At 35.3% G+C, this 14,467-nt stretch overlaps 1 protein-coding gene across 5 annotated transcripts in view; it reads right to left on the bottom strand.

Moving 5' to 3' along the window:
- Nucleotides 1-14,467, bottom strand: part of ece2a (endothelin converting enzyme 2a) — an 86,359-nt gene that overhangs the window by 44,351 nt on the left and 27,541 nt on the right. For 4 of the 5 annotated variants that reach the window (XM_058761553.1, XM_058761562.1, XM_058761559.1 and 1 more), the window contains exons 3-4: nucleotides 7,046-7,329; nucleotides 2,963-2,995 (exon numbers count right to left, since the gene is read on the bottom strand). In XM_058761553.1, coding sequence (XP_058617536.1) covers nucleotides 2,963-2,995; nucleotides 7,046-7,329 — 317 coding nt within the window. The remainder of the gene's footprint in view (nucleotides 1-2,962; nucleotides 2,996-7,045; nucleotides 7,330-14,467) is intronic. The other variant, XM_058761569.1, reaches the window with a different exon arrangement.

The raw sequence follows: 14,467 nt of genomic DNA, 5'->3' as shown, positions 1-14,467 counted from the left end.
TGGCCAGCAAACTCGCCTGACCTGAACCCCACAGAGAATCTATGGGGTATTGTCAAGAGGAAGATGAGAGACACCAGACCCAACAATGCAGATGAGCTGAAGGCCACTATCAGAGCAACCTGGGCTCTCATAACACCTGAGCAGTGCCACAGACTAATCGACTCCATGCCACGCCGCATTGCTGCAGTAATTCAGGCAAAAGGAGCTCCAACTAAGTATTGAGTGCTGTACATGCTCATACTTTTCATGTTCATACTTTTCAGTTGGCCAAGATTTCTAAAAATCCTTTCTTTGTATTGGTCTTAAGTAATATTCTAATATTTTGAGATACTGATTTTTGACTTTCATGAGCTGTATGCTCTAATCATCAAAATTAAAAGAAATAAACATTTGAAATATATCAGTCTGTGTGTAATGAATGAATATAATATACAAGTTTCACTTTTTGAATGGAATTAGTGAAATAAATCAACTTTTTGATGATATTCTAATTATATGACCAGCACCTGTATATATACAAAACCGCAACACTGCGATACTGTAAATTGCTATTGTATATAAGTAAAGAAGTCTTGTTTTCAGTGAAACTGATCAGAAATGAAGTGAGTTTATGATTAAAACAAGAACAAACATCTGCCAATGGGCTCTAAAAAATTAAATTAACTCTAAGGGCAAACTAGCTTTCATTCCCAGAAATATACAGATATTTATTTTTGTTATCAGCATAAGCTCACTGAATTTAAGTTTTCCAAGACTTCATTTTAAATTTGCATCTCAAGTAAATGTATCTTTATTTATGAATATTTAGACATTTGCATTTTAAAACAAAAATACTGACATAGACGTTCATTCATTAATTTTTTCAATGCATGCCACATATAATGCCACGAATTTAAGACTTTCTGCCCTAATTGAAGCTCTTTTTAAGCCCTTATGTTGTGAAAGCGCAAATTAAGACTTTTTAAGATCTGCAGAAACTCTGATATATATGTTGTAACATATACATATACATATATATATATATATATATATATATATATATATATAGAGCTGGGTAGATAACTTACAAATTGTAATCCGTTACTGATTCCAAATTACATCACAAAAATTGTAGTCAGTAACGTAATCCATTACTTTACACATTTTAGGTAATATAATCAGATTACTTTTAGATTACATTTGACCTAACTCGTTTATCACATTGATTTAAACAAGATAGCCTAATCTTGTACCATAATGATGTAAAAATACAAAGACTGAGAAAATATATTCCTTTCATTGTAATTAACAACATGAAGTGCATTAAACATTATATTACATCAAGGTTTCCCCAAACTGGGGTTTGTAAAGGACCTGCAGGGGGTTTGAGAGTTTAATGAAAGGCAAAAATATAATTAAATCATAAAAATGTCAAGTTAAACTAAATCATTTAAAATATCAAAATAATTCACTTACTAAAAAAGAAGAAATATTTTATGTTTACCTGCGCACCACATGACCATTAACCAATGTCAGAGAACCATGAACATGCAAATGTGATATCTCAGGGGTACTTAAAGGGGTCACTGATTATGATTTCACTTTTTTATAACTTTAGTTAGTGTGCAATGTTGCTGTTTGAGCACAAACAACATCTGCAAAGTTATGACGCTCAAAGTTCAATGCAAAGGGAGATATTGTCTTTTAAAGTAAATATATTAGGTGAAAGTTGACAAAGTTCAGATGACAAAAAGTTTAAGAATGTCTGCAAATAAGAAAAAAACAAGAATTTGTGCATTTTAATGAGTCTGAAAGACAAAAGCCTTTCAATAATACATAATATTACGTGGTTAAATAACCTACTGAGTGATAATTCAAATAAAAATGAATGTGTTCATCAGTAGTTGATGCAATGTTGAAACACTTCTTAAACCTGAAATGATATTTGTAAATCCAGTGGTCAAATCCTCTGTTGCCACTTGACTAATGACAAGTCTATTTGTGAATGTCCACAAAACTGAAAGACTTTCTGAGTGTATATAAGCGGTAGACTATTTTAGAAAGGAAAATTTAAAAGATAAAAAAGAGGAATTAGAGAGAATCAATAAATTATAAATAATGTATTGCTATTGTGTGAATAATATGTTATCATGTAATCAACAAAAAAGTAACTGTAGTCTGATTACGAGTATTTTAAAATGTAACTTACTCTAATTACAAGTACTTAATTTTTGGAATCTGATTACGTAATCTAGATTACATGTAATCAGTTACTACCCAACTCTGTATTTATTTATTTATTTATATATTTATATATATATATATATATATATATTATATTATATTATATTATATTATATTATATTATATATATATATATATATATATATATATATATATATATATATATAAAAATATTCATTTAATATTGGTGCTAATCCTAAAGAAAATAAATGTCATTGAGTTTAAAAACATTTACATGAAAAAGCAAAAAATATTTGGAAAAATCCTTGCCACAAACAAAAAACGAAAATCATGTTCTACTCACTATCATGTGTCAAGACTCACAGTAATAACCAAAGGCTGAGTGTCGTGCTCAAGGACACGGTGCTGATGGAAGACCTCCAGTTTACAGATCTTCCTGCTACTAAACTTATACTACTTCCTTTTACAATCTCATTTTATCTTTTATAAACTTTTATTATGAGCACAAATAGTGGTGATATCAAACTTGATATTCTTTACCTGTCAGTAGATTTAATACACTTGAAACTTTGATCAATGACTAATAGTTGCCAGACAATAACACAACTGCAAGACTTGGCTCAGAGTTTAATTTAGTTTTAATGTTGTGCATCAACCTGAAGTGGAGTTATCAGTGCCTTATAGTATATATATATATATATATATATTTTTTTTTTATCAGAAATCTGTTGCAGTGATAGTTCACCCCAAAATAAAAACTGTTATTATATACACTCACCCTTAATTTTTTCAAACCTGCATGAGTTTCCTTCTGTTGAAAACAAAAGAAGATTCTGATGATCTGTAACAATTGACGGTAGCTATTGACTTAGACATAGTATGGAAAAAATACAATGGAAGTCAATGGCTACCATCAAGTGTTTGGTCACTAAAATTCTTCAAAATATATTCTTATATAAATATATATTTTGTAAATTATGTAAATTATGACAATTTTCATTTATTGGTGAAGAATCCCTTTAATAAATGACATTGTTAAAGATAACAATTGTAAAGATAACAATCAGATTAACAAGATGTTTGAAAACATGACAGAATCTGTAACTTATTCCCCTTCCGACATCTGGTCTCCTCTATCCTCTCAGTATTGAGTTAATACCTAAAGCTGCAAATTACCACAAACACCAGAACAGAGGGAGAGATGACCTTGTTTCTTCATAACCGAAAGCATAAAACAGCTTAACAGGCTTTGCTAAAGGAGAAACTGGTGCTCAGTATGATTGTTTTCTCTAGCTCATAACCTCCATCTTTCCTTCTTGAGGCTAAAACAACACAAGATGTGTGTATTTTTGAGTGTATAATTTTTAAATGTTGTGGTCATCATGTAAATCATGCCTCTGGAAGGTGAATGGCATTAATATGATCCTGAAAACGTTGAGAACACACACGCTCTCTCTCTCTCTCTCACACACACTGCAGACATAATCTGTGCTGCTCTGACATACTGATGAATAAACTATGAAGGGAGGAAACTGAACTGACTGTTACACTATTAACATGAGAGAAAGAGATTAAATATAAATGGCTCTGTGATTTCTGCTGTGATGAAAGGTTAGATTGTACGGAAATATTTCCTAGGCGTTTTAACAGTCAAAACATCTAATAGCAGGCCTTTTAACATGCAAAAAAAAAAAACACACGGTTGTTTCTGTGCTTTTGGCCCTCGCTGTGACATCTGATGAATAATTCTGGCAGTAGTGCATTGTGGGATTGAGTGAAAGCTACTCAGCCTCTATGATTTTAAAAACACAAGGTTTGAATTGCTCATTTAAGGATAAAAGGAAAAACACTTTACATCTGTGGCCCCTTATGTGACTAAACATGAGTCAGATGCTCTTAGCACGTCGTCTGTACTGTGATTTTCTTCCAGTCTTCATTAAGAGATATGACAGATGTGGAAGTTCTTCAAATTTAGAATTAATCTCGACCCAAGAGGTAAAAATTGACTCATACGGCATTCATGAAAAGCTTCTCCTGACTCCTGATGAGCTGCCAAACATATACTGCTTAGAATCATCAACGTCCTGCTCAAAGTCAGTCCACTTTGTGGCCATCTAGGGGTGACCCCGAATAGTCGACGATTCGATGCTTCAATAGGAGGAGCCTGATTCGACTACCAATCTCAGAGTCGAATATTCGCGGGGAGTTATGAACATGCCATTTTAGCTATATGGGGGTGCTCAATGTCTGATTTCACATAGAACTACCGGTTTTCTACCAATAAGTTAATATACAGCCTATAAGATAATGGTGTAAGATAATGCTGTAAATAAGAATCTGAAAAGAAAGAATCTTAAATAAATATTTTAACGTGCGTGAATCAATCCAACCACCCCTATAGATTTAAGTTTCACTTTCCATAATCCGTGACCGACAGAGGAGCATCTTGGCGGCAGGGATTTAAAGGTGCCAAAGAATGGAAAACTGTATTTACCTTGGCATAAGAGGACAACAGCAAAAATGGCAGATCATGTAAATAAATGTTATGTTCCAGGCTGTGCAGGGGGTGTGAAGTGCAGGGTTGGGTTGGTGTCTGTATTCAGAAAGGCACGGAAAGCAAATAACGCGTTCTAATAAAATAACGCAAGCCACTAAAGGGACATGGTTAGCTGCTAGCGGTAGCCTGTTACATTGCAGTACATAAGATTTCACTTACAACATAAACAGAGTAAGGAGAGATGACTGAGGATGATGGCGAATGATTTACGGATCCTGAGCACCACTGACAAGCATCTGATCTTGTAAAATGTGTGGTAAGTACTGCTGCTCCATAGTATAAACAGAGTTTGTGCGATCGCGAATCTCGAAAGCGAAAGTAAAAAGCGATCATGCATTTGAAAGCAGTTTCAGTGCCCCGCATATTAATAGCAGCTCCCTGATACCCGCATTTTATATACAGTATAATTACCCGACGATGTAACTGCGAAAGAAAGTGTTGAAATATATATTTTCCTCCCTGTGTTTCCTTCCTGCTGTGTGAGCTACTGAAATGAGCCGCACTGTGAAACAGCCAATCAGAGCAGAGTTCGAGTGATTTCAAAACATTTCAGCCTGTTTATATATCGTGTACATATTTATATGTGCTGTACTAAAGCGCTTCATTGTACTACTACGATGATTAGGCTATCTCTTCAGCGCAGCGAGAGCAGGACAACACAACAATGCAGAATATTAATTATGTCATATACATAACATTATAATGAGAACACTATAATAATAAAACGCTGTGAATTTTTTTAGAGTTTAGTTGCCGTGTTTCTGCACGTTGTTGCGTGAAGAACGCGTCACAAAAGGAGTTCATTCAGAGCCGCGCACACACGTTCATGTGCATTCGGGGCATTCTGAGCAGATAGCCTATAAGCCGTAATATTAACGTTATGTTATATAAATAACGAAGCGTATAATATATGAGATAAATGATGAGTTAGGGTTTCGCTGACGTTTAATGTTAACTATCTTTTAATCAAAACATAAAACATTATTTACCCCGTTTGTATCTGCGAGGCGTCCGTTTACACATTTTCCCTGTGTGTTAACGTCAGTAATTATGACTGTCCAATGTCTGACTTGACTCTTGGTAATGTATTTTGCCCCGCCCCCAAAACATATGATTCGACTATCAGTCGACTATCAGCATGATTCGAAAATTCCGATACGACTATGAAAATCTATGGCCATCTTGTTAATATTCCTGGGTGGCAATTTGCAAAGTTCTACTTAAATGAGACTATTTAAATATAGAAACCTACTAAAAATACAATAATCTCTTAAACTGTTTGGTAAGATTATGTTTCTATAAAATGCCAAAGCACACAAAACACTAAATATTTTTCTTAAATTAGGCTTTTAAAAAAGTACAGACTGCCACAAAGACCAGGCTCTGATTTAAAATTGTTTTAATTATTATTCATATTTGTTTTGCAAGGACATATTCAACTGATCAAAAGTGACAGTTAAGACATTCATAATGTTACAAAAACTTTTGGTAACACTTTATTTTGTTACACGTTACATACATACTATTATAATAAAAATAACTTATGCATAATTACATGCAAGTAACCCTAACCATACAGCAAGTACATGTAGTTAATTAAAATTACTCAGTACTTAAATGTATAATTACACTGTAACAAGGACACCTTAAAATAAAGTGTAACCAAATTATTTTGCAATTAAATGCTTTCCTTTTGAACTTTATATTTATTAAACTTTATATTCTTTATATTATGAACTTCATCAAATTCTGCTATACCTGATGAGAACCTTTTTAAAAAGAAAAAAAATACCCAAATCCATTCCCTGCAAATAGTCCCATCAGGTAGCAGACCTCAAAATTGTTTTTTTTTTTTTTAACTCAAAATGTAACTCAAAATTATCTAAAATTATGCTTGCTCTTTTTTTGTTTGACTACCACAGGAACTCTGGCTCAACCGATGGTGTAAATTTGAGGCAGGATAACCTGTTTGGCTGAACAATTCGGTTTAGTGCAACTAGCAGTGACGTAATTAACCTCTTCAGCTTTAACTCTCTAGAACCCTCCAGAATTCAGGCAGCTAAAAATCAACCCTTAAAGGGATAGTTCACCCAAAAATGAAAATTCTGTCATTAATTACTCACCCTCATGTCGTTCCAAACCCATAAGATCTTCATTCATCTTCAGAACACAAATTAAGATAGCTTTCTGACCCTCCCATAGACAGCAATGTAACTGAAATGTTCCCACTGAACAAAGGTCTTATGGATTTTGGGTGACCCATCCATTTAAAGTCAAAATATTAGACTCAGTGTTGTTCCTCACCTCCAAGAGAACCTGGTGCAGCAGTCGGGCCGCATTCTCTGAGACCTTCCACGGGTCGCTCTCCTCCACCAGCATGGCATCCAGAGTTCCCTTCTCCAAAACCACATCAAACACACCATCAGGGAAGGCCAGTCGCCGGGCGTCCATGCACAGCCAGCTGAGCTGAGCGCAGTCCTTGTGTCTCTCCGCCATGCTCTCCACACAAACACTGGAGTAATCCACATTAGTGATGGAGGTGTAGCCAGCCCGGTACATATCATAGCTCAGAGCACTGTTACCACAACCTGAGAGAGACAAACAGAGAGTCTGGTAAGTGAAAAAAGTTTGAGAGTTCTATTACTCATCATTTAGGAGTCACTCTCGCAAATAAATGTGGTTGTCACTTTCAACTTAGGCCTACTGCATTCAAAAACTGTTAGGTCACAAGACATGTTTAAAAGTGAGACGCTGAAAAAAAGCAAATGACAGAGCATAGAACAACAAACAAACAGAGAAAAAAAGGCAAGAACACATCCTCTGTGTGAATGAAGATGCTAAGTTAGCTTAGCACAAGGCCAAAAATCATGAAGCAGCATGAAAGTCATATTAAAATATGCCACCCTTGTGACTTTTTGGATAAAAAGTCGTCAGATGATTTAAAATCACCAATCTAACCAGAGGTGTGAGTGACAGGAAGTCACATGTTGTGACTTCCTGTTGTGGCATGGGGGTTGGGCATTTCAGCTCCTGAGGCGAGAGCAACTTTAATTATCGCCTCCTTCGTTAGTCTAATTAAAGAGTGCTTAACGAGCAGTCTTACAGAGGGTGTTTAATCAAAGGCATGTTCTTTCTTTGTGGGTTTTTTTTTTTTTTATACAGTTCTTCACCTCAGTCTGTAGTCAACACATCTCTCTTCTCACTTAACACTGCATGTAAAGATAAAGTCATGAAGTCATTTTTCACAGGAACGTTGCTGCTCTCTCAGTGTTATCTGGAAGTTTGCATGCCGTAGTCTCAGCAGGACCACAGGCGTTTCCCTAGAGGCACCTAACAGTATGTTTAAACCAGAGCATCTCAAACTCTATTTATAGCTCTTTGTAGAGCATTTATCTTGCTCATGCTGCCACTCTTCTCCCAGATCTCATTACAAAACCATTCTGTGCAAGTGTGCCAGTTTGTGCCAACAAACAAACAAAACAAAAGTATGTTTTCTGAGCATGTCAAACCCGCTTCAGTTAAAAAACCCTTAATTTCTGTTAAAGGGGTCATTGGATGCCCATTTTACACAATTTGATATGATTCTTTAGAAGTCTATAACATACTTTGGTTAAAATTTCTCAATGGTAGTGTAAAAAACACCTTCTTTACCATGTCAAAATCAGCTCTGTTTTCATCAAGCCATTATAGTCCTAGTTGCTTTAAATGCTAATGAGCTCTGCTCGCCCCGCCTCTCTCTTCCGTGGGGTGATGAGCAGACTCTAAACTTCAGCCGCGAAACTGGCTAACTAGCACGTTATTAGGAAAGGCGATTTGCAAAGATTCATAAAAAACCTTTATACTCCTTCTGTAGACGAAGCTGGATCACGAATGATTTGTGCAAATATAGACGCATTTAGGCAGATCGGGGATCATAGCATTCCCTTCAAAACCAAAGTAACGTTAATCCTCTGCGTCTTCAGCAGCTCAGATGTCGGGAGTAAATGATGACTGCTATTTTCATTATTACATCCAACAACTAAACACTTCAATCACTTAATCGGAGACGTTCTTGTCTGGCCTGCACCGGAGTTGACAATGGCGGACTGATGACAGCTCACGCAGTTCACTCAGCTCACTGAGGGCGGGTCTAAGGTAAAACGGCCTTGTCAATCAACTGTCGTGGGAGCGGTCTGTGCAGAACTACGTCATTTTGACAGGAATCTCAGAACAGCCTGATTTGAGAAAGGGGATTTAAAAAAAAAAAAAAAAAAAAACACTGGGTGGATTTTTATCATTATAGGATGGATGTGTACACACATTTCCAACACACATTTATGTTCAAACAACTTGTAAAGTGAATTTTGCATCCGATGACCCCTTTAAAATTCTATTGTTCCTATAGTTACTGTCACTACAATAAAATGTAAATTAATAAATTACACAATCCAACTTGGGATACTAAAAGACAATCCAGTATTACTTATATTATTGATTCAATTTAATTAGCTTTAAATATTTTACATTTTCAGTTTTCATATTAAAAGTAATTTGTTATTTGGTTTTGTCTCTATTTTTTAATTCCTATTTTTATTTAATTAAAATTTTATTTCAGTTTTAGTATTTTTTTCTTCAAATTAAACTTATTTCATTAGCCAAGGAAGAATTTCTAATTCATCAAATTAATTTGATCTAATATTTTACCAATAATATTTATCCAAATGATTTTCAATAATTTTAGTTAAAAATAACAATGCTAAATACTAACTATGCCTTATTTTGGTTTTATAGTAGAAACAATTATGGCCTAAATATGGTATTTTGGTAAAAGCTACAGTTAAAATAATTAAAATGATCTCTAAAATTTTTTACATTTGTAATTTCTATACCAGTACTGGTATCAGATGGAACTGCAATGTGTTTGTTTGGACATAATAATATTAACTTTTGGAGGTTTTTCATTTAGGAAACCTGTTTGAAACAGCCATTGTTTCTCCGATTATGTTTGGTGCCACTAAAAATACAGTCAAATATCTCTGTAAATGGTGTGCAAAAGTTTGAATATGAGACACAGACGTTTTGTGCTGTTTATTAATACAGTTTATTCACTGCGTCATGGGTGATAATGATTTATAAGGTCAAAGGTCATTGCAAGTGTAGAAGGAAAGGAAAATGAAGAGAGAGAAACAGAGACAGAGGGAGTGCGTGTTCCTGATCTGTCAACAGCCGCCCTATCTCCACTCATAAACACTCCTTGTTTCCGCTCTCTCCATGGCATCACCAGCTACACATGGCCTCTGACCTTTACTACCGCTGCCTCGGCCTGGATCCCCCTCTTCAGAGCTTTCGTTGTGGCAACGAGGAGCTGGGAATTTCCAGAGTGGAGACACTAACTAACAGGACAGAATGCTAAAGTTAGTCTAGCATATCACACATAGCATTCCTTCATTCCCTGCTCTCTCACTCTCTCCTTCTCCACATAGGGAGACGGAAAAAATGACTCCAGCGTCTCAGACAGTCACGAGACACGTCGGACAAACATCACAAGACCCGGAGCTTCGAGCAGAACGTGCCATTCACAGATGTCTCTGGAACGGAAAGCAACCTCTAGGATTCACTGTATGAACTTTCACCAGTCAGGGTCCAATTTCATAAAACCATCTCTCTCTTTCAATTTTTCTTAAATTAAATGGTAAAACTGGAACATGCTGCACATCTCAGTCAACTAAACAGTGATCCTCACACCTATACTGTGAGTGAGGATCAGTGGAAGTTTTTAATCTTTGAGGAGTGGAAAGTGTCTCATTTATGTTTCCCATAATGCCCCAGTGCTGCAGAGATAGTGTAAATGATTTAGCACAATGATGTCATACCAAGTGGAGCATGAAACTTCAAAGTATTACGCAACACCAGCAGAATTAAGACATGACTACAAGCCACTCAAAATTAACTTGTCACACAAAAACAGAATATTTTTTGGCAATTATTTTGAGATTACTTGACAATAACAGTGTCTAATTGCCTGATTATCAAAGTGGAATCAACCTTATCAATGGATAGTCAAGGCCCCTTTACATCAAGAACAATAACTATGACCATTAAGTTTGGAAACATACATATACATATATGTACTAACATACATACATATACATACACACACACACACACACACACACACACACACACATATACATATATATATATATATATATAGAGAGAGAGAGAGAGAGAGAGAGAGAGAGAGAGAGAGAGAGTCATGGCCAAATATATCGGCACCCTTGGTAAATATGATCAAAGACGAAAATTAATCTGCATTGTTAATACTTTTGATCTTTTATTAAAAAAATTCACAAAAAATCTAACCTTTCATTGGATAATAAGAATTTAAAATGGGGGGAAACATCATTATGAAATAAATGTTTTCTCAAATACGCATTGGACACAATTATTGGCACCCCTAGAAATTCTTACGAGTAAAATATCTCTGAAGTATATATCCATTCATATTCACAATTATGAGCACTCCAGGGTGATTATGAACATGAAATTATCCAGCCATGGCTTCCTGTTTCACGAAACCCAAATTCCCTTAAACATCCATCACAATGAGAAAAACCAAAGAATATATTTCTGATGTGCAGCAAAAGATAATTGAGCTTCACAAATTAGTGAAGTTGTTTTAATAAAAAAGCTAGAGCAGTGAAAATTCCCATTTCCACCACCAGGGCAATAATTAAGAATTCTTAAAACTCAAGATGGGTTTGGTGAACACAGGGATAAAAAGTACCCCATGTGTACAATGAAATATACTGCTGTATTTTTGATGTGGTGAGCCTATATTTCTGCTCGAGGTCCTGGACATCTTGTTCACATGGCATCATGGATTCTATCAAATACCAACAGACAAAAAAATCAATAAGTGACTGACTCTGTTAGAAATCTTATAATGGGCCATGTTTGGATCTTCCAACCGTACAATAATCAAAACACAAACCTCAAAAACAACACAAAAATGGGTCACTGAGCACAAAACCAAGCTTCTGCTATGACCATTCCAGTCCTCTGACCTGAACCCTGTAGAAAATGAATGAGGTGAACTGAAGAGAAGCACCAACATGGAGCTGGGAATCTAAAGGGTCTGGAGTGATTCTGGATGAAGGAATGGTCTCTGATCTCTTGTCAGGTGTTCTCTAACCTCATCAGGCATTTGTCTAACTGATAGTCTTTGTCACTCTGTTGCGCATGATAGATATGTTAAACGCTAAACGTGTCAAAAGCGGAACAAAATAGCGGTACTCGTTTGAACTGCGCGCCACACTGACCTTTTATCCACTCGCCTCAAAAGAAAACAGCGCAGCGCGAGCTTAGAGCGCACGCGTTTATTACCAGTCGCGATCACGCGATAAACAACGCTGTGAAATCCAGTAAGAAGCACTCAGCGCAGCGCAGAGTTCTCCAGTACAAATCACGTCTCTTTCATTTAAACTAGTTTAAAGCCAAATAAATCGGAGCTGTTATTCTCATCAACACTGATGCAGAAAGGAAAGCAGCAGAAAAAGTGCAACAACGATCCAGTTAGAAGACGTTTCAATCCACAAATCACCCACATTTACCATAATTTTACTGTTAACAATGGTAAGGTGGCAGAAAAGTAGAATATTCATATTGAGTATTATTATATTATTAATATACTAAATATGTTAAAGGAGTAATAGAATATAAGTACATTATTTTGTAATTGACAATGTCTATAGGCTACTGTTTTTCAATGCAAACACCATAGAAACCATATAGTTAGGCTACTTTTTTACTATGGTAATGAGGTGCTGTACTTTTGGTTATGTACAAAAAAATGAGGCAGTTACAGTTTTCACAATGGTACTGTCAAATGTACATCTGCATCCCAACTCAAGCTCCTGCTATACTCTGAACTCAAGCTCCTGTTCTAATGTGCATTTCTAAGAGACAAAACTTGTAATATTACATGTTCAGTGCTACCAAATCAGGTGCTGGTGCCACTGCTCTCGAATGTTAGTCTGGAGCCCTGATAATATAAATTGTACTGTAAAATGTTACTGTAATTTGAAATTTCGTCTGTTTAATTAAAAATTTAATATATAGCTTTAGTAAACCATTTTTTTATTTATTTTTTTATTTTAGTTTTAGTGTAACATTATTATACCATGCATAATTTGACCTTTTTTTGTTTAAAGAAGAAACCAAACCAATGTACAGTTGACATTTGAGGCTCAATGCTATAGAAAAGCAATAAAAGTTCAGGAAGAGTGTTTTCAGCCTTTTTTTTAAATATATATTTTATATAAAAATATGGCATGCAGCTTCAAACAATGGCATAAATCTGTTCAAAATAATCGTTATTAATAAATCGCAATTACAATCTCAAGGGAATAATCGACAATTATGATTTTTGTCATAATCGTGCAGCCCTAATCTGAACGATAGGAAAAATATTGTGTAACAGAAATGATCATCACTTTCCTCTGAATTTGCAACCGTTTCTGACACTGGCGTTCTGAACATGCATGTTTTTTCTTGGAAAACCTCCACGCATTTTTCTCTCTGTAGTACTAACATTCGCCTTGATGTTAAATCCATAAAGGCACACACACACTCTCGTATAGTTCCCGGAAATGTCAGCTTCACGGAGGGAGTGGCTCTGTTGCCTTGGTGATACGAGATCTGCGCAGCAGACTGTCTCCCACAGGGCTTTGTTTACCAGCCTCTCAAAGCATGCTGGGAATAGCAGATACACAAAAACACATGAACACACAAGAACTGAGAGAGAGAGGAAAAATAACCATCATCAGCAGTGCTGTAATTAGGTCACGAGAGTGCAAACATGTAGGATGAGAGAAGTGGAGAGTACATGTGCATACGGCTCTAAACATGTTCTTTCCACTATGATGCATCTGTTTATCTCTGTCACACATACAGAGACTCTGACATCATCTGTCACACACTATTAGAAATATTCTCCAATGAACCATTCAACCAAACTAAGCTCATCGCTAATGAACTCAGATGTAACTTTTATTGTTACATGGACACCAATCATGACTGATATTTTTCGACAACAAGACATAATCGATGGAACTGTGTGTGTGAAATTGACTGTCAGGATATTAGTCTCAGTGTGAAATGTTTCAAATCGTTGAGACAGAGGTCAAGGGTCAAAGCCAAAGTTCACAGACTAAGTACAAATTCACTCTCTCTGTATTCATATAAAAACACTTACGAATATGAAAACACTTTTGTTCTAAATACAATTTATGTGTAGTATAAGGCCTTTATAACAATAAAGTAACACAAATAAATAAATAAATGGGATAAGTCACTAAAAGGAAATTTTTATTCAGAAAAGATGCATTTTCAACATTGACAATAATAATAATAAATGTTTCTTGAGCATCAAATCAGCATATTAGAATGATTGACACTGAAGATCACTGATGATCATGTGACACTGAAGACTACAGTAATGATGCTGAAATCTCAGCTTTGCCATCACAGGAATAAAATTACATTTTAAAACATTAAAATAGAAAGCAGTTTATTTAAATTGTAATAATATTTCACAATATTACAGATTTTACTGTATTTTTGGTAAAAGAAATGCAGCCTTGTTGAATATAAGAGAACTTTCAAAAATATTAAAATCTTATCAACCTCAGACTTTTGAACGAGATGTACATATGGGTCAAGATATATATGGCGAAAGAAACAATA

The sequence above is a fragment of the Onychostoma macrolepis genome, chromosome 02 (genome assembly GCF_012432095.1).
Source record: "Onychostoma macrolepis isolate SWU-2019 chromosome 02, ASM1243209v1, whole genome shotgun sequence".
NCBI lineage: Eukaryota > Metazoa > Chordata > Actinopteri > Cypriniformes > Cyprinidae > Onychostoma > Onychostoma macrolepis.
Note: the sequence above shows the minus strand (reverse complement) of the source record. Positions and strands in the feature narration are given on the sequence as shown.